This window comes from Pantherophis guttatus, chromosome 2, assembly GCF_059756535.1.
Source record: "Pantherophis guttatus breed Tessera chromosome 2, ASM5975653v1, whole genome shotgun sequence".
NCBI classification, from domain to species: domain Eukaryota; kingdom Metazoa; phylum Chordata; class Lepidosauria; order Squamata; family Colubridae; genus Pantherophis; species Pantherophis guttatus.
In genome coordinates this window covers 158938698-158958248 of record NC_142064.1, presented here as the reverse complement: position 1 = coordinate 158958248, position 19551 = coordinate 158938698, and the positions used below count along the sequence as shown (strand labels likewise).

The window sequence follows — 19551 nt, the reverse complement described above, 5'->3', positions numbered from 1 at the left end:
AAGCTTGATTGTAACACACTTTCATCTGCTACAAATAATTAAGTTGGTCAGGATACAGCTTTGAGTAGTGACAAGTAGTTTTTATACTGCTTTTTTTCTTTAGAGGTAACCTTCATTGTACTTTTCCCATGTTTTCCTTATTCGGTTTTTCTTTGATCCTTATTATGTCTTAGTAAAAGAATCATGGCACATGAAATTAGGTAGAGCAGAGAGCTTAATGCCCCCTCCCCCCAAGGAATATATTATTATTATTATTATTATTATTTATTAAATTTTTATACCGCCCTTCTCCCGAAAGACTCAGGGCGGTTTGGGGATTCACTATCACCGAGTGCCATAATAGGTCCCTGGGCCAGGGGCCACTGTCGGGCTGTCAGCTATTCAAAACTGGCCTCCTCTAGACCAGAACATTTAGTAAACCTAATTGTGGAAAATTGATCAATTTTCTTATTTAATTACTTTCTGTTACTCTGCATTTAACTCCAAATGTACTCTATTTACAGTATATTCACCAGCACTTATAATTAAACATTTGAAAAGGACTTCCCAGGAAGCAATGGCAAACTGAAAACAGTTACACTAAAGGCAGAGCCAATGATTGTGATAGAATGAAGAGTCGACAAGTAGACTGGCTCTTTGTAATTCTCTGGACAAGGAGAGGGCTTGAAATTGCCCAGAAGTGCTCCATAGAGTTGCTCCTTATGAGGAGATCATAATATACTGGTCTCTGGTGGGTTAGAGCTCTAGAAGACAAAGGAATAATCTGTTGCTGAAATCACAATTAGCACCTTCAAAATGGATACCCGAGTTCACATACTTCTTTTTCTAATCAGTTTTGGATATTGCTTATTAACTGCTTTTCAGCTATTAGGAATCTTTAGATTGACAAGTTTTATAACACCAGCTGAGTTTCCTTTAATCCTTAGTGAATGAAGTTTTTAAATACAAGTATTTAAGAACTCACAAAAAATTATTGGCATAAACAGAAAAAGGGTGATTAGAACTTTGATTTTTTGGAAAGTTACAAATTGATTAAGGATTTGAAATAAGATTTTGGAAAAATGTAAGAATCCTTCCTGTGAGAATTTTTTTTGGTTTTGAATTCTTTTTAAAAGGAACTATAAATTACAATTAAAGGAGATTATTTATGTTGCAGAGAGTCAAATGCCATCTCCTAATCAGTCCAAGCAACATTGAAGAAGATCTTTCTTCTTTAGAAGTTATTAAATTATTTGTTAACATGTCATTAAATTATTATATTGATATATTATTACTGGAATATGAATAGGGTCGTGATGGCAGTGGTTAGAATGTAGTATTGCAGGTTAATTCTGCCAACTGCCAGCAGTTCAATCCTGACCGGCCAAGGTCAATGAAATGAGGATCCAGATTGTTTGGGGCAATCTGTCGATACTGTAAATCACTCACTACTGTAAATCAAATTACTGTAAAGCAGGGGCATGCAACCCTTGGGCTGTCTGACCCACTACCGGACCATGGCCCATTCAAAATCTGGCCGCAGGTGTGGCAGGCAAGCACACACACACACACATTCATGCGCCATTCACATGGAACCATCCCCTCTTCCCTTCCAAAGCCCAAAAGGTTGGAGACTGCTTTAAAGCACTATGAAGTGGTATATAAGTACTACTGCTAGTGCTAAAGTATTAACAGTGAGGTGTCACCATAAAATTGCTTATTCTGTATTGTTGAATTTCTACTGCTTATTGCCTCAGGTATTAAATACTGTCATTTTGCACTTCGGGATTATCAGAAGCCACTCTCCAACCAGTATAATAAAACCAATATAATATTTGGCCATTATATTACAATTTCTCTTTCACTCAACAACCTCTCTATTGTATTTATCAGCCTACAATGGGTCGGTATCATAAAACACAAGAAGCCTTGCGTGGCTCCGATTTTGTGCCATGGACCCACACCACAAATACGTGAAACTCTTGATTCCTCCACCGTCCACGGGAGAAAAAAAACATGGCGACACAAGGAACCGGGAACCTCCCCTTCAGACAAAGGAGCGGTAGCCCGGATGCGCTTTTACACCCGGTGCCCCGAAGGACGCCAGAAGCCGGGCTCGGGCGCTCCCGATAGACCCGGGACGAGGGGACGCGTCCTCGGGCGAGACTGCAAACACGACACCTGGGAGCCGGGAGGGTTTAATAGGGGAGAAAGCGGCGGCAGCGGAGGGAAGGCCTCCTTCCCCCTTCTGGAAGCCCCTTCGGGCGCCGCCTCTTCCCTTCCAGCGCTGCCTCCAGCGCCGATTGGAAGTTCAGCCGCCGCGGAGGATGGAGCGTTTCTCTGGGCGCCGCGCTGTGGTGACGGGTGCAGGCAAAGGTAGCGTCCCCGGGGCAGCACCGCTGGAGCAGCCCTGGTGCTTCGGGGACGAGCCCCGCGGTATTAGTGTAACAACCTTGTGCTCCCCTTTGCAGGGATCGGCAGGGCTGTGGCAGTACGGCTGAGCCAGGCGGGGGCTCAGGTGGTGGCGGTGAGCCGGACCCAGACAGATCTCGAGAGCCTGCAAGAAGAGGTAGAGGCAGCGTGGCTCCTGCCTGCTCAGCCTTTGCCCAGTGGTGGCTCTCCTTTGGCTTTTGCTTGGCCCGACCCTCGTTTTCCCTCTGGCCGAAGGGAAATCCTCTCTTCCTGGAGGGCCATGCCTGGGTGGTTGCCTCTAACTCAGAGGAAGGATGGCTTTGTTTCTGGGAAAAGGCAATATGAGACAGCTTTTCCACTGGGACCTCCACATATTGGATTAGATCAGTTCTCAAAGGTTTTAGCCTGGGTATCTCTTTAGTTTTTGAAAGTGATTGAGGACCCCAAAAAGCTTTGTGTGTGTTATATCATTGATTTGTTGTATGTTATACATTAAAGTTGAGAAATGTTATTTATAAAATACTCCATTCCCCTCAAAGAGTAAACCGTACTTTGAGAATCACTCGTCTAGATAAACCTTGAATTTCATTCCGTTAGGGCCCCATTACCTCAAGCCTATTAATTTCTTTGAATGGAGCTACACTTCAATTGCATCCTATTTTTGTTAGCCCACCCTCAAAAAGAAAAGTCCTTGTATATGCAGATGTATGTTCCTATACATGCCTGAAAATTGCATGCCTTTTATGTGCCAGATCTCAACTATTTGAGGCAGATCTGCAATAGAATGGTCAGATCATGAGATACTGACTAAGCAGATATTACTACATTTCACCGTTCAGGTGTGCCAAGTGCATGGCTTGTGATTTTAATCATTGCAAAAGCAGACCTTCCACCCTGTCTTTCCACTACAAGTTTATCATGCCTCAGGGTAACCAATTAATCAGAGTATCCAGTGCCACTAGGTGCTGAAGAAATAAAAAAATTCTTCCTGTTAAAATTGGAGTAGATTATTCACTGGTCCTAGCCATTTTTATACTCTATTGCTCCCTTCCTGCCCTTTACCCAAACATTTGAAATACTTTTTAAGAGAAAACCTGCAGCAGTCCTTGGGGACAAATGGGGACAAACCTGAAAAGCCTTCAGGGTTGTCCCCATTTTTTACCAGCTGCTTTATCCTTTAGGCTGTACTGAAAGACAAAAGAGCAAATTAACTTCCACCCTGTTTTCCACACTTGTCTGGCATTGAAGGGGAATAAAATGACTTGACATAATCTGGAAATGCCTGGGTTTTATAGGTTAAAAACTTGTGCCTGGCTTGCTAGGGAGTGTCATTGAAAAGCTACCACTATCAAGATAGCCATTTGCAATCTATGTTCCCCATAGGGCAATCCCCAGAACAGCACTGATTTAAAAATAAGCTATTTACTGCATTTCTCATCATTTTCTCACAGAATTACCATGAAAAGGGAAATTGTACTTTGTACCAACTAAACTCATCTGCCATTCTTGGGACATTCTTCATATAGTGTAAAACATGTTCCAAGGGCACTTTTTTATTATTATGGGTGATTATTGGAGGATATACCATAGAAGAATCTAATTAGAATTGCAGATGTCCAAATTAGTCTTTTTGAGTATCAAAAACAAAATTGGAATGTTGTGTGAAAATATCCTCGCAGTTCAAGCTTAATGAAGGAATTACATCTCCTTGGACTGTTGTTTGAAATCAGGATTCTGTCCTGGTGAAGTTTTATTTTGTATACTTTGTTAAAAGTCACTTGAAACTAGCAGTCTAACTCCCCTGCTTTGTAATCAGGTTCAATCCCCGTCTTTCTTAATGTTACTTCTGTCCTCAGTGCCCAGGCATCCAGACATTGTGTGTTGACCTCGCAGACTGGGAAGCTACAGAGGCTGCACTAAGCACAGTAGAAGATATTGATTTGTTAGTGAATAATGCTGCTGTAGCAGTTTTGCAGCCATTCCTACAAGTTACTAAAGAGGCCTTTGACAGGTAATTGAGGCGAGGGGGCGGCAAGCAAACAAAGTAATAATTTAGGCCAAAGAAAAGATGTAAAAAAAAAAAGGAAAATTTAAATAAAATAGGACCCACAATTAATACCAGGTAACTAAAGGGAGATGTGAGAATTTGGTTTTAGAAACCACTGCTGTAGATTCTGATTTTCAACCTTACAGGGCTTTTCCACTCCACTTTGAAGGGTAAATATAATAAAATGTTCTTCTAGAATAAAAACCGAGCTTCAGATGTTAATTTGCTTTAGTTTGCAGAACAATTGTTTTCCTTGTCCTTGATGAAAAAAGTGCAGACTTGTTTGTTTTAGCAACCTGATAATTCCTTTGTTTCCTGAGACTGGCGATGGGATGGGGAAGACTTGGGGGTTAGTATGCAATCCCTGCACTTTGGGCTTCTAGCAATTTCCCACTTTGTTGCAATTGGCTTTTCTTGGTGTATTTAATCTGACTTTCCTTTTATATAGATCTTTCAATGTCAATCTTCGGGCTGTGCTGCAGGTTTCCCAGGTGAGAAATATGCATGATGTTGGAAGGACCATGTAGACTGTAGAAGCAGTTAGTAAAAAACTTACATTAACAAATGGAATATTATTATGGTCTTAAGGAAGATGGATTTGTGGTTCCATCCTACGTGCATTTGCTCAGAAATAGATCTCCACCTCACTGCTTTGGCAACCCTCTTTATACTTAACACTGATGCCCTGGATATCATTAAATTGAAAATGATAAATGTTTGATAAATTCTGTGTTGTCATAGATTTTTGCCCAGAAACTGATTGCCAGAGGAGCACCAGGAGCTATTGTCAATGTTTCAAGCCAGGTTTCCCAACGGGCTATGTTAAATCATACTGTCTATAGTGAGTATCACTGCAGGAAAGTAAAGGAAAAGCAAGGAGAAGAGGAAGAAAGGGGAGCTTTTAATACACTTATTTTTTTCTGTTTGCCTGAAGGTGCAACCAAGAGTGCCTTGGATATGCTGACAAAGTCAATGGCTCTGGAATTAGGCCCCCATAAGGTAAGCACCTCTGCCTGAAGAGCAAGATAAGATGAAGGAGAAACAATAACTATAGGACATGCAAACAGCAAACAAAAATATTTTGTCATTAGGTGACTGTATAGAGCTTACTATAAATCAAACCTGCAAAAATATATATATATATATATGGAGCCTTATTTTGAAGGAAGAAGGTTCAGTAAGACTTTTCACCAAAAGAGCCAGCTGATTAAAATGTTAGTTGTTTTCATAATGAAAAACCAATTCCTTAAGAGTAACCTCAAAAAAGTAGGGATAAATAATGTGACCCTTCAAATGTTGCTGAATTCCAACTCCCATTTGACCTTGACCAACATGACCAATGATGCGGGATGATCATAATTCTAATTACCAATATTATTGAGAATTCTAGATCATCAACATTTCTAGACCACACCTTCTTTAAAGAGAGTAAGTGTCTGCTGGATGCTTAGTCTAATGATGCATTCATTCTGTATTGCCTTTCTTTGCTTTTCAAGATTCGGGTAAATTGTGTGAACCCCACAGTTGTCATGACCAACATGGGACGTCTAAATTGGAGTGATCCCCAGAAATCTGGACCTATGCTTAGCCGCATCCCATTGGGAAAATTTGCAGGTAATTTGGAACACAAACATCCTGTGTCAGAGGACAACAGAGGGTCTCTGGAGATCTAGAAACATTACAGAGGCAAAGTGGTTAGCAATAAGTGAGAAACATGTACCAGTGCTGTGGCTGCTTTAAAGAGTCTATGCATCTGGAATGTACAAGCTTCTGATCAGTGGTGGTATTCAGCCAGTTCTGTCTGTTCTATCGGGCAAACCGGTAGCGGTGGCTGCAGGAGGCCCCGCCCACCCGCCCAGACGTCATCACATCCCGTTTTTGATGCTCTGCGCATGCACGGAAGGCCCTGCGCGTGCTCACATTTGCGAACTGGTAGCGAAGGTAAGTCAATACCACCCCTGCTTCTGATCAAGGCCTATAGTCTCTCAATTGTTCTATGCCTCTGATAGTGAAGCTGAAATAGATTATATTTCTGGAGACGAGTTCTCCCCTTAGCAAGCTCTAAGCCATTTTAGTTAAAGTTAATGAAGTGTTTTTCTTAGAAAAAGGTGATTTTTGTCTTTTCCTATCGGAGATTTATCTCTGGAACCATATCACCTCATTCCTCTGTTATCAGTATCACACCAATTACAGACAATTAATTAACAACAAAAATGTTACATCTGTTCCTGTGAAAAGGAATTTATGAATTTAATTTCTAGAAAAAGCTATCAGGGTTAGGTATTGCTGACTGGATAAGATAAGAATAGGTAGTATCATTTGGTTTTAGGAATGGGAAATTCCTTTCTCTCTGTGAAAGACTTCTACTGATTTGATTGCCTTCGCAATTGCTTTCGGCCAACCTTCCTGCATCTATCTTTACAGAACTGGATGATGTGGTAAATGGCATCCTCTTCTTGTTGAGCGACCAAAGCAGCATGACCACTGGTGCCACACTGCCCATTGATGGAGGATTCCTCTCCAGCTAGAATACCTTGTAAATTCCTTTGGGATGAATAGCCCAACTCTCCATGATTTATCCAGTTTAGTCTTTTTCAAAATACTGAAGGATCATGAAATGGAACAATTTGATATATGAATAAATCAATAAAGTAGTAGAAAGAATTTATCTTCTTTAATGCAATTAACAGGAAGAGGGATGATGAAATGTTCTTCCTTCAGCTGATGACTCTAAAACACTACTTACTTATGGATAAATGTTTATTGTATAAAATAAGAGGTGTTCAGCTCATCACTACACGATGATTAAAAACTGGACCCGTCTCCAAATCCCTCAAAGCTCTCTAACCCAACCCCCAGTCCATCATTCCTGTCAAAAGGAAGGAGTCGCTTGACATCTTCCACACGTCTTATGGAAAGATTCCTCCCAGGTGGCCCACTTCTGCAGAGGCTGGACAAGGTAAAGAGACCTCCCTCTTCCCCATCTTTAGGGGAATTTGATGATTAGTCAAACCACTCAGGAGCAGCAAACAGGCTAATGGCCTGAAAGGCAGTGGTAGGATTTGAATAGCACAAGAGTGGTCCCGACTATTGGCTTAGATAGTGTCCCACTTCATAAAGCACAAATGGCTTGTTCTTCAACCTGTGTCTCATTTGTCTTTCCTGCCGCACCTGGGGTTCATTATATAATCCCACCACAATGCTCTAGCACCAAGAGAAGTAGTAAGAAAGGGCTGTTCCTTTCATTCATGAATTATGTCCTAGCAGAGAGCCATGGAGAGCGTGTTTCTTTCATGGCTCCACCCTGGGGGTGGGATAGCACCAAGCTCCTCTTTTTCCCATGCGGCCCTTTTACATCAACACGTTAAATTAAAGAGACATTTAAAAAACACTGACTTCACACATGATGAGGGACCCCGCCATTCCCTTGTGGGAACATCCGATAAACTCTTCCTCCTCAGACTCTAGAAGAGTCATCCATAACACGTGGAACTCAGGAATGCTCTAGAACACAGTGCATTTCTTGCCAGGCTTCTTCACAGGTGGAGGGCAGAGCACAGCACGGATGGCTTCATCAAAGACAGTCTTGAGGCCTCTCTGGGTAAGGGCAGAGCATTCTAGGTACTTCACTGAACCTGTAGGGAGAGGGCATAAATGAATTGGGAATTATGCTTCTTTCTTTCTGAAGACTTCATCAGATTATGGAGCTTTATTATTTCATTTTTAAAAAGGTATGACAAGGAAAACAAAAGGGATCCCTTAAACATTCTACTCTCTCTCTAGACCACAGGTGTCAAACTCGCAGTGTTACGTCATCACATGACGTATCGCAGCGTTTTTCCCATTTGCGGAGCTGGGGTGGGTGTGGCCTGTGCGTGACACATCTGGCCCACAGGCCACCAGTTTGATACCCCTGCTGTAGACCATAGTGTTCCACCTGTGCTGGGGGTGGTCTGACAGTTTTCTGGAAATATCTCTTCCAGAATAGGAAATGGTTTGTGGTTTATTCCCTAAAAACTGGCAGATCACCTCTAGAATTGCTTAATCAGTGTGGCCTGAAATCAAAGAGAAATGAATTTGGAATTTCTCAGGATGTCCTATCTCTGGAAACAGACTTTCCTGAACATCACTTCATGATTCCAATGTTTCTTGTTTTTCTCACCCTCTTTTCTCCTTCCATCCCGCTTACTGGAAAATGACTGAAACTTGAAAGCTTGCACCAATTTACATAATAAATCGCCTGTCCTCTCCTCTCCCTTCCCCTCTCCCCTTTCCTTTTGATCAATATAACCACTGTTCATTTTTAAAAGCAAAGATGCTACTTAATCTAACAGAAAGGAAAATGGAGGATAACATCTTTTCCTGTTTGGGGAAAGAGTAATAAGAGATTCTTCATGGTTTAAGTTGGATCGACTGAACTATAATTGTGTTCTCTAATGCAACAGAATGGGAATCTAGCTGTCATTTATCAGCAAACATGCCATCAGTATTTAACAGGAACAAAGCTGTGTAAACTGTAAAAAAGGAGCTGCATGGCTCACTCCTGCTCTAGCTTCTGTTTCGAAGACTCACCAATCTCCCTGGCCATGGCCAGACCTTGGGGATAGGTAATGGGAGCCAATTTCTTATCGCGTAGCCGCTCTATGGTGTCCTTGTCATCTCTCAGATCCAGTTTGGTGCCCACCAAAATGATTGGTGTGTTAGGGCAATGATGTCGAACTTCTGGGTACCACTACAAGAAAGACAGAACCGTCAATTCATTTGATAACTAATGTAAGAAATGGATGGAGTGGCAGAGGATGGTTTCAGGATCAAATAATCATTTCTTGCATTTTAGCCAACCAAAACTTGGTCATCCTTAGAAAGACGGGGAGGATGGATTCCATATCAAATTCCTTTGAATTACACATGTATTGGAAGTATTCCTTGTTGCCATCAACTAAGAGTAAAATATCATTTATTAATCAATAGCAAGAATGTAAATAACATTCTTAGGAAAATAATTTTCAATGCGAAAGAATATTACCTTGGCTCGGACATTTTCAAAGGATGCAGGGCTCACCAGTGAGAAGCAGATGAGAAAAACATCCTATAAGGATATGAGCAATAGTGTTCATATGAAATAGTCAAAGTTGCAAACTTTTTCTTTCATGGCATGTCAAATCTTGGTTTCCCACCCACCCAACATCAGTCCATAAAAACTGAAATACCAGGTTTTATCAAATTGATAAATGTCATCTTGACATTTAATTGCACTGGTACTGATACTACTCAGGTCTTGTTCTTATGAAATATGGAATGGGTTTATTGTAGAGTTTGCACAAACAGGTCCTATTGGGAAAGGGAGGAATCCAGTCGGGGGTGAAATCTAAAATTTTTCCCTACCGGTTCTGTGGGCATGGCTTGGTGGGGGGATGTCCTGTGACTGAGTGGGCATGGCCAACTCAATGTCACTCACAGCCACGCCCACTCAGTCACAAGACCCCCTCCCACCAAGCCATGCCCACAGAACCCAGTAGGGAAAAAAATTTAAATTTCTATTCTGCTGGGGTGTCCTTACCTTTCTCCCGCAGCTCCGCCCACCCGCCCCATTCCCCTGAGTCGGGGAATGCACCATTTGCCGACTCCGGCCTTGCCGTGGAGCTGCTGCCTGCTCACCCTTCGCCCACCCCATTCCCCGGAGTCGGGGAATGCACCATTCCCCGATTCCTACTGCTCACCTTTCTCCCGCGGCTGGCTGTAGGGAAGGCAAGCGCCCAAAAGTTACTGGAGTTGCTCACTCTCCTTCTTGAATGAGCCGCTCTGGTCCATGCACCGGCTGCACAAGCGCACACCCAACCTGCCACTGAATTAAATAAACGGTGTGCTTGCGCAGCCGGTGAGTGGACCAGAGCGGCCCATTCAAGAAGGAGAGTGAGCAACTCCAGTAACTTTTGGGCGCTTGCCTTCCCTGACAGCTAGCCGCGGGAGAAAGGTGAGCAGTAGGATACATCGCATGGTGAAGGGCGAGCAGGCAGCGGCTCCGCGGCAAGGCCAGAGTCAGGGAATGGTGCATTCCCTGACTCCGGGGAATGGGGCGGGTGGGCGGAGCCTCTAGCTGCCATTGCTACCAGTTCTCTGAACCACCGGCCATCATCGCTACCTACTCGCCAGAGCCGGTCCGAACCGGGAGCATTTCACCCCTGAATCCACTTAAACTCCACTTCAGCACTTAACAGAATAACAGAATTGGAAGGGACCTTGGAAGTCTTGTAGTCCAACCCCCTGCTCAGATAGAAAACCCTATACCATTTCAAACAAATGGTTGTCTAATCTCTTCTTAAAGACTTCCAGTGTTGGAGCATCTACAACTTCTGAAGGCCAATTGTTCCACTGATGAATTTTTCTAACTGTCAGGAAATTTCTCCTTAGTTCTAGGTTGGTTCTTTTCATGATTGGTTTCCATCCATTGCTTCTTGTCCTGCCTTCAAGTCCTTTGGAGAATAGGTTGACCCCCTTTTCCTTGTGCCAGCCCCTTACTTACCGTCTGGGGATAGGAAAGTGGTCGCAACCGGTCATAGTCTTCTTGTCCTGCGGTGTCCCAAAGGCCCAGATTTACGGGCTTTCCATCTACCATGACATTGGCAGAATAGTTATCAAATCTAGGGCAAAAGGTCTTGTTAGCAGTGGTTTAGTTAGATGAATACAGTCTCAAGATAACTCAAATACTCTTTTCTCAACTAGTAAAAGTCACTAAATTCTACTTTAATAAAATATATATTTTATTACTTTTGCTTATTAAACTCCCAGCACAATTTCTATGTACAAACAATAAGCAGTTAAGATTGAGATCTAGTTAAAAATATGGTGTTCACTTCTGTATTATGTAAGCTGCTTACAAGGTGGTGCTTTCTGAATGCCTTTTGTTCTTTTTGTTTTTTATAGTAAGATAGCACTATTTGGGCTTAAAAAATAATCTCTTCAGAGACAATAATTGACCATAAACAGCAGTCCCGCTGTGGAACAAATAGAAAACCAAAACCATTGAGCAGAAAACTTAATGTTGGACTGAAAAGGACCTCTGATAAATTTTACAAACAACTTGGCAACAGGATTAGATTGTGCTGTGTAATACACTGTCTGATACATTAAATTCTCTGTGAAAAGACAACTTTCAAATGACTGCAGAAAAAGTGTCTTAGAGTGACGACGGGCTCAAATTTAGTTAATCTGTATATTACACACCAATAGGCTATACAATAACATATATGTGGAGATGCATAGGCCTTGAAAATATCCTTTTCTCTCTGTCTTCTAGAAATAAAGGCAGCTAAAGCAAGAAAATAAACTGGATCTTGTAAATGTCTATTTTGTAAAACTGTTTGAGAACAATCCTGGGAATTACTTTTGCTAGCATGAGTTATGTCACACCGTAATATTTCCACACTATACATGCTCATACACAAAATAACATACAACCCTCAAACATCTCATCTTCTACAGTGATTATCCAAGGACACTTTATGCATATGTAAATATATACTATGGAAAAGTGGCTAATCTTGAGTTCTTGGTGGATGTACATGCTTAGTTAAGTCCCACACAAAACTCTTAATGCTTGATTGAGTGTACTATTTATCTGTATAGAACTTGGTCACACTTGAAGGGCTTCTTGGTGTATCAAATTCTTCTAATACCCAGCATCTCAAAACTCTAATATGAGAACTGTTCAAATCACTATGCTTTTGCATTTATCTTATCTCCTGGAACCTAAGCTTTCTTCCACTAGTACTCACACAGTGGGGATGTATTCTCCAGGGAAGGCATTTGTCGTGTAACTGATCAACAGACAGGTCTTTCCCACAGCCCTGAAAAAATGAAAGGAGAAAGCACTTCTTTAAGCACAATAATTATAGTAAGATAATAAATCCCAGAGTTTGGAGGCGAAATAGATATGCTCTATAGCCCTAAACCTCAGGTTACTAACCCAGGTTTCTTTGCATTCCATACATGGAAAGCACATCTAAATATCATCATTATCACATTGTCATCAGATGGTCTGAATGTGGTATACTTTACTATTGATTCCTTCCCAAAACTCTAAGACAACTAAAGATATTGCTATAATATATATCTTGTTCTAAGTAATGCAACTTTTGGTAATGGATGAAAAGGTCTATTTTGCAAGATTCTTTCCAACATCCTCATAAATCCTACTATTTAAATTACCAGGGCACAATCAGATTAAAAATTAGAGGAATAAAATGTAACACATTCAAATTCTGAATTATTAACCCAATAACACCTTAATATTGACATTATTTCACCTTATACTGCAGACCAGCTAGTAACATTATCTTCTGCAAGCACAAGAACTCTTCTTACTATGTCCTGAAAAAGCCAATAATTAAACAGGTAGAAATCCATACTTTTGGTCCAAAGATAATGTCAGCCCCATGCTGGCAAATAAGAGTGCTTTTTGGCAGGAAAACAGTGCTGGAGCACCATACTTAGGATAAGAATGCCTCTGAAATAGCTATTCAGAAGGTGGCAAATAAAGTACTCCCTACTATTTATCTTTCAACACTCCCGGTTCCCACAGCAATTACCCAATGATGTTTATACAGACTGTCTTGAGATCAGCACTAGCATTTTTAGCAAACCAAAATATAAGGAAGACAAATAATGCTTAATTTTGCTCTCACTTCTGATTTTGAACCTGGGATATGTTTTTGAGATTAAGGATCTGAATTATAATTTAGAGGACTTTCCCTTGTGTGACCAATTATAGTGTGTGTCTGAGTATTCAAAATAATACTCATATATTCTCATATATTATTTTATTTATTTATTTATTTATTGAATTTGTATACCGCCCTACTCCCGAAGGACTCAGGGCGGTGAAATTTTTTTTTTTAATTTGATTTATATGCCGCCCTTCTCCGAAGACTCAGGGCAGCTTACAATGTGCTCAGCAATAGCCTTCATCCTTTTGTATATTTATACAAAGTCAGCTTATTGCCCCCACAACTGGGTCCTCATTTCACCTACCTTAGAAAGGATGGAAGGCTGAGTCAACCTTGAGCCTTTGGCGAGATTCGAACCCTGCAGAATTGCAGGCAGCTGGTCTTAATCAGCTTAATAACACTGCAATGCAGTGGTTAGGGCAATAGCTTGGCATTGGGATGACCCTAGTTCAAGCCCACCTGGCCCAGTCACAAATGCTCCCTTAGTGATTTTGGGCCAGGTAGTCTCTCTCCGCCCAGTTTATAGTGATTAAAAATGGGAGGAGGGAGCTCTGTGTATACTCCTGAACTTCTGAATGAAACAACTTAGGTAATTTGATATCAGAGCAGTGTGCCTGAACTAGAGGGCAATGAGAACATGTGCCCCTCATAAATTAGATGGTTAGATAGATAAGATGTTGAACTCAGATGAAAATTGAGCAGTAGTTCACAGCTTTATCACTTACTGCATGCTAACAGCAAAAAATCAAAGCTGTAACCTCTTTTCTTCCTCAAAATAAGCGAATTGTATAGAATTCCACCACACAGAGACAAAGCAGTCAGGCTTATCTGTGACTGCTTGGCTTTCATATAATGTATCATATGATCTGGACATTATGATTTGTAGGTCATAATCAATGGCTTATCAAATAAACCATAGTTAAGCATCACCCAACCACCAACAGCACAATCCAACAACAAACCATGATTAAGCAGAAGATTGCTTAGCATGAAGCATGAATCATGGCAGTGACTACCCAAAGCTTAATCAGCAAGGATCTAAAGCTCAAAACTCAGCAACACATGGTAATTCCCCCCTCCCTGTTATGCTGTACAGCTAGTCCAAAATCTGTTCAAATTACTCTGGAACCACAGGTGGAAACTTCCACAAGTCCCTCCCCTGCCCTAGCAGGAAAGCACAATACTAAATTAGGCTCTGATTTGCTATCCTTTCACTATGCTGCAAAATAGCTGCTTCATTCTGTTTAGTAGAAGGTTGGTCTCCGAGTACAGGAATCCAGAAGGCTTCAAAGTCCAACATTCCAGTAGCTCTACAGACTAATCAGCTGTATTTTGTAGATGTTGCAGAGGGGTACTTGACAAAATTATCCCCAACCCGACCCCTTTTTTTAAAAAAAAAGCTTTTAATGCTTCAAGATGCCCCCGCCAATCTCTGTATGTAGTAGTCTAGTTTAAAGCTCTATTCTCTACTAATTATCCATATCAGCCTAGTAAATCCTTTTCACCCATCCTTCCCCTTGTGATACATTTGATCCTTCCACCCTTCACCCACCCTTAGGGGAATCACAAAACCTGAGAGCCAAAACTTGGAATCACTCGGGTTGGGCACTGGATGGAGTTCTGCTAGGCTTGGTTCTAGTTATTTTGAATTTGGCTTTCTTTTCCCATCATTCTGGAAGCAAGGTGGACAGGATGCATCATGAATCATCAACCCACTCAAAGAAGCACCTACACTTTTCGGTACAATGGCAGAGGTCTTTGGGGACGCGGGTTCAAGTGCTTCTTGGCCAGAGAACAGAGTGAAGGGCGAGGGATCAAGCAGCTGCTGCTTGAGGAAGCAGCCTTATCAAACCACACGGCGAAGCTAAGGGGGAACCAGCAAAACAGATTTGGGGGGCGGGGGGAGAAACCTCCCTTGAGATTGCAGCAGAATGGGAGGGGAGGGGGTGGCAGAGCTGAGCAACAGAAGAATGGAGGAGCAATGAAGGCAAAGACTTCGGAAAGGGCTGGCTTCTGCGACAATAGGTGGAGAAGGGCGCCCAGGCGCCTAAGCAGGAGACGGATGGGCGTGTGTACCCAGCGGTTCCAGCTCCATCTCGCCTCCCCGCTCGCTCCCGACCTCGTGCTCCCTCCCGACCCGAAGGGAAGGATGAATACGACCTTCTTTTTTTTTTTTCACCACCCCCCGCCCCCTCCTCGAGGAAAGAGGCGGCAGCATCCCCGCTTCCTCGCACAGCCCCACCCTTTACCTTCTCGCCAAGCACATGGGCTGCCACTTGGGCCGAGCGCCAAAGCGTTGCCCCCACACCCCGTCCACCTCAGCCCGCCCCCGCCGGCGCTCACCCGTCTCCCACGACCACACACTTGATGGCCTGCATCTGCCCTGGGAGTGCGGTGGGCTGGGAGGGACGGCGGCGGCGGCGGCACCGAGCTCAGCGCTTCTCCTTCCTTGGCGATGGATGCCGCCCCGCAGCCGCAGTGAGCGAGCGAGCGAGCAAGCGAGAGAGACCCGTAGCCGGGCGGGGCTGGGGAAGGAGGAGGAGGAGGAGGAGGGACGGAGACAGAGCGGGAGTCCGGGGGCTCCTCCCTACGACCCCTCGCTCTCCAGAGCAGCCGCGCGAAAGGAAAGGAGGCGGGCGCGGAGAGCAACACCTCCCCCGAGCTTGGGAGCCCCCCTCCCACCGCCGGTATCTTAGCAACTGGCGCGCGTGCTGGCCCCTCGCCCCTCAGCGGGGCCGAGCGCTGGGAAGGGGGCCGGCGACCCTTTGTAATCACGGGGTGGGGAGGTGGGCGGAGGATTGGAAGCCGCCGGCTGTTCGCTGCCCTGGGTCGGCGGGCCAGCGCCGTTTCCCGGGGCGAGGCGGTTTTCTTGCCATTACTGAGAGCGGGGCTTGCAAAGAATTCAACAGAGAAGCTTTTTTTCAACCCAGTCCTTTCTGCTTATTTCGCTTATGCCTTTGGCGCTTCGAATAGTCCTTGTGGATTTACGCTTCTGATTAATTTTTAAAATAATTAATTTTAATTCATCCATAAAAGGCGGCTTTTCTACCTGCTGTCGTAAATCTTCCTTACTGAGGGCGAGGCAGTTAAGGACTGGATGTTGGGCCAGAATTTGGGCGGAGCCCAACAACCCGGTCCAGGGTCGGCACCGGCCCGTTTTGTTCGGGGGCCTCGGAGTTATTGACGCCACCTGCTTTGCATTGCTATTGCAACCCCCCTCCCCTCGACTGAGATCCCAGAACACCGCTATTCTGTGGTGGTTTTGCTTATTGATTTGTCTGCTTCTTAATGCCTTGCCCATTCCTGAAGACTATGGGCAATTTAAAAAAAAATAAAGCAAAAGGAACCGTTCCAAAATAATAAACTCGCCCATAAATTAAACAAAAAAGAATATGAATAATACAAAAAAAGGGAAGGGGGGAACCCACATTTTAGAGGCATTTGCGGGCGGGGGGGGGCATATAATTGAAGCCCCACCCCCTTTAACGTGTGTTACAAACCTATAAAAAGAGAGGCAGGGCTTCAATCTCATTGCTTTGCTCCCTTTTTTGACTTTTTTAAATTCCTCTAATAATTGATAATTCTTTTAGCTGAATGAGATGTATGAGTCCAAGCTATCTGGAGACCTCAAATCTTTGTGTTTTCTGTTCTTTATTCTACCTACTGGAGTCACCACTCTTAAAACGCAGCTACTACGTCCCCTCCACCCCCAGTCAGCAAAGGGTTAATTCTGCCCTATGGTCAACAACTAGAGTTCCCTGAGAGTAATTCAAGTGACCTACTTTAGATGGAGTTCTTGTGGGAAAGGAGAGGGAAGTTATTTGGTCAGCATTCCTTCTCACTCTACTAATGTTCTAGTTGTAACTAGTGTTTTTCTAGATAATTCCTGTACATACTTCTCAGTTCACCAAATTGAACAGTTTTTGGCAATTGGTCTGTAGCTTTTGGCTACTTGAGGATGGTCCACATAGTCAGATTTGACTTCCGATGGTATCTAACAGTGATCCAAAGCCTTCAGGATCTGCCAGTTGAAAGCTCCATTTGGAGAAGCATTGAAAATAAGAAAATCTCAGATGAGCAGTTAGCAAACAAAGCTATCCATAATGTTATGTGCCCTGGAAGCCAACTCTCTTTTCCATCCACATTACTCCGCACAAAGCATTGCCAACATAGTTCCTCTCTTATTGATTTTGGTTACTTCACTGCAAGACAGATAGTCCACAACAGAATTGTCAAACCTGGAATATGAACTTTTCACTTCTCCTAATTAGACGTCTAAAACTTCAGACTAATCTGTTATTGCTTATGTTCACCTTCTGCTCCTTCAAATAAAATCTCTGCCAGTCTTAAGAACTAGAGAGAGGAAACCTAGAGCAGAAGTCGAACTGTCTGGCTTCAAGTATGAAACTGCTTTTGCTCTAAGCAGAGTATAACTCGGGTTGGGGACAGGTTGAGTTGATATTCATTGCTTCAAAACTGCCTATCAAAGTCATGATTTGGTGATTAAAAACTACATTCAATCCTGTGGCTCCTCTCCGCAAGCAATTCTTTCCCACTTGCCATTTCGGAGCTCATGGCATTCCATCACTTGCCAGTGTGTCAGTTCCATATACTGGTAGGATTCACACACTAAAAAATGGTTTAAAATTACAAAGAACAGTGGCTGGATTTATCCAGCATGCAAAATCAAACATTGTATTTTAGCACAATATGAATATAATCTGCATGATACTTTCAACCAGCTTTAGCACTGAACATGAAAAGATACTTAACGCTCATTGTAGGCTAGCAATTACTCAGTTTCCTTTTGCTTTACATTTTTATATGCTTGCTTTTAAAACTTTATACTATTGTACAATCACTGTTCTATATAAATATATTTAGTTGGTGGGGGGAAAATGAAAGAACTTTTAATTAAAAACCCAAGTATCTTAAGCCAGGGTCACAGCTATTCCAAACATTAATGTCTAAAATTAAGTCTGTCCCTCACACATTTTAAGTTTCTCTTCTAGCTCTTGCATATATAGGGAAATTCATTAGGGCCAGTAGCAGTAGAAATGCAACAGCTGGAGTGACTTCGTTTGGCAGCTGTTCCTGCCACCTGTCTTTATATTTGGTGGCCAAAAAGGGTGTTACAGATTAACCCTTTTATTTCATGAACATTTTCATAATTCAGTAAATATACCAGATGAATATATTATTATGGAGGAGACTTTAAAGAGACGTTAGACCTAAAAAATTTCAACCCTTCAGCAATCAAAATTAAATTCAAGATCTACATGGAGGAGTTAAATTTGATTATTTTTTACATACTATCTCTCAAATAAAAGAGATCTACTTTTTATTCAGAAAACTATTTTAGATTCATTCTCCTCAATCAATAGATTAAACTTTGTACGGGTATTTATTTCAAACATTTATAATAGCCACACATCTTTTAACCAGCTCTGGGTGGCTCATAATACAATAGTTTAATTTAAACTAATTTCAACTAACAATATTATAAACCATCTGGTTTACTATAAAACAGATTAATTCTGAGACATTACAATTTAAATGAAATGCCGATTCAACTCATTCCTTGTTTTTGAATAAGAAGCACAAATATATATTTGTGGTAGCATTATTACATGTATATCATATAAGAAAAAAATTCATGAGACCACTATGAAAAATATATTAAAAACCCTCTGGGTCTAGATGCCTAGAGCCACTACCAATAATTTAAACAGAAAAATGCAGCAAATCCATATGCAGGAAACTCAGTTTATCAAGAGATGTCTTTGAGGTATTATTTGGCTCAAATCTCAACACAACTCATGAAAAACTGAGTTTACTTTAAATATTTGTATCAAATGTCTTGGGGAAATGGTGAAAGATATAGTTAAATCTTGGCAAATACTTTGAGGAAGAAAAAAGATGAGCAAATTATTACAGATATTAAAGATGAAGGGAAATTATGTAGTTCATCTGAAGACAACTTTCAACCTTGAGGACAGATCTCTTGAAGATATGTTGGCTTTTGTTTTCATTCATTCATTTTCCACAATTAAATAATTTTTTACACCAACAAGTGTAGCTACTTTGACTACTTATAAAGCTAAAAATGTGATTTTACAGCTGAATAATTTTAAAGCAGCACAATTTGATGGCTGTCCTGCAAAGCACTATAAAACTATTGGCTAGGACAAATTTTGGATGATTTTCCCTTATTGGAAATTCTCTATCGAATTAATTATTTTATAAATAGAAAAAAAATTAGATATTTCTATTCAACCCTAGAAAAAGGATTAACTCAATAGCAAAAACTTCATTCGATCTTAAATTATGTAGAAATGCTTACAGTAGTATGGCCCTGTTCTACGAAGCAGGACCCCGGATACCTAC

At 41.9% G+C, this 19551-nt stretch overlaps 2 protein-coding genes across 3 annotated transcripts; one reads left to right on the top strand and one right to left on the bottom strand.

Moving 5' to 3' along the window:
- Positions 1–1994: 1994 nt before the first annotated feature.
- Positions 1995–7102, top strand: DCXR (dicarbonyl and L-xylulose reductase). Of its 2 annotated transcripts, XM_034412917.3 has the most exons (8): positions 2059–2355; positions 2451–2548; positions 4248–4402; positions 4887–4929; positions 5180–5279; positions 5373–5437; positions 5935–6052; positions 6863–7102. In XM_034412917.3, exons 1-8 carry the CDS (start codon positions 2307–2309, stop codon positions 6964–6966), a joined length of 732 nt encoding a protein of 243 aa, XP_034268808.2. In that variant the 5' UTR covers positions 2059–2306; the 3' UTR covers positions 6967–7102. The 2 variants fall into 2 exon arrangements, with proteins under 2 accessions (XP_087743244.1, XP_034268808.2); XM_087887118.1 differs by lacking the exons at positions 2451–2548; positions 4248–4402 and having other exon boundaries at positions 1995–2355.
- RAC3 (Rac family small GTPase 3) lies at positions 7094–15920 on the bottom strand. The gene is made up of 6 exons (XM_034412919.3): positions 15508–15920; positions 12214–12285; positions 10962–11079; positions 9465–9527; positions 9011–9170; positions 7094–8073 (listed from the first exon to the last, which is right to left on the bottom strand). The coding sequence occupies exons 1-6, from the start codon at positions 15540–15542 to the stop codon at positions 7943–7945; spliced, it is 579 nt and encodes a 192-aa protein (XP_034268810.1). The 5' UTR covers positions 15543–15920; the 3' UTR covers positions 7094–7942.
- Positions 15921–19551: the final 3631 nt, after the last annotated feature.

Coding starts and splice junctions, on each gene's coding strand:
- RAC3 (XM_034412919.3), bottom strand. CDS start 15,542: ATGCAGGCCATCAAGTGTGTGGTCGTGGGAGACGG. Junction 11,080..12,213: donor GGAGAATACATCCCCACTGT/GTGAGTACTAGT, acceptor CTTTTGCCCTAG/ATTTGATAACTATTCTGCCA. Junction 9,528..10,961: donor CACTTTCCTATCCCCAGACG/GTAAGTAAGGGG, acceptor ATATCCTTATAG/GATGTTTTTCTCATCTGCTT.
- DCXR (XM_087887118.1), top strand. CDS start 2,051: ATGCGCTTTTACACCCGGTGCCCCGAAGGACGCCAGAAGCCGGGCTCG. Junction 2,356..4,886: donor GGTGACGGGTGCAGGCAAAG/GTAGCGTCCCCG, acceptor CCTTTTATATAG/ATCTTTCAATGTCAATCTTC. Junction 5,280..5,372: donor GTTAAATCATACTGTCTATA/GTGAGTATCACT, acceptor GTTTGCCTGAAG/GTGCAACCAAGAGTGCCTTG.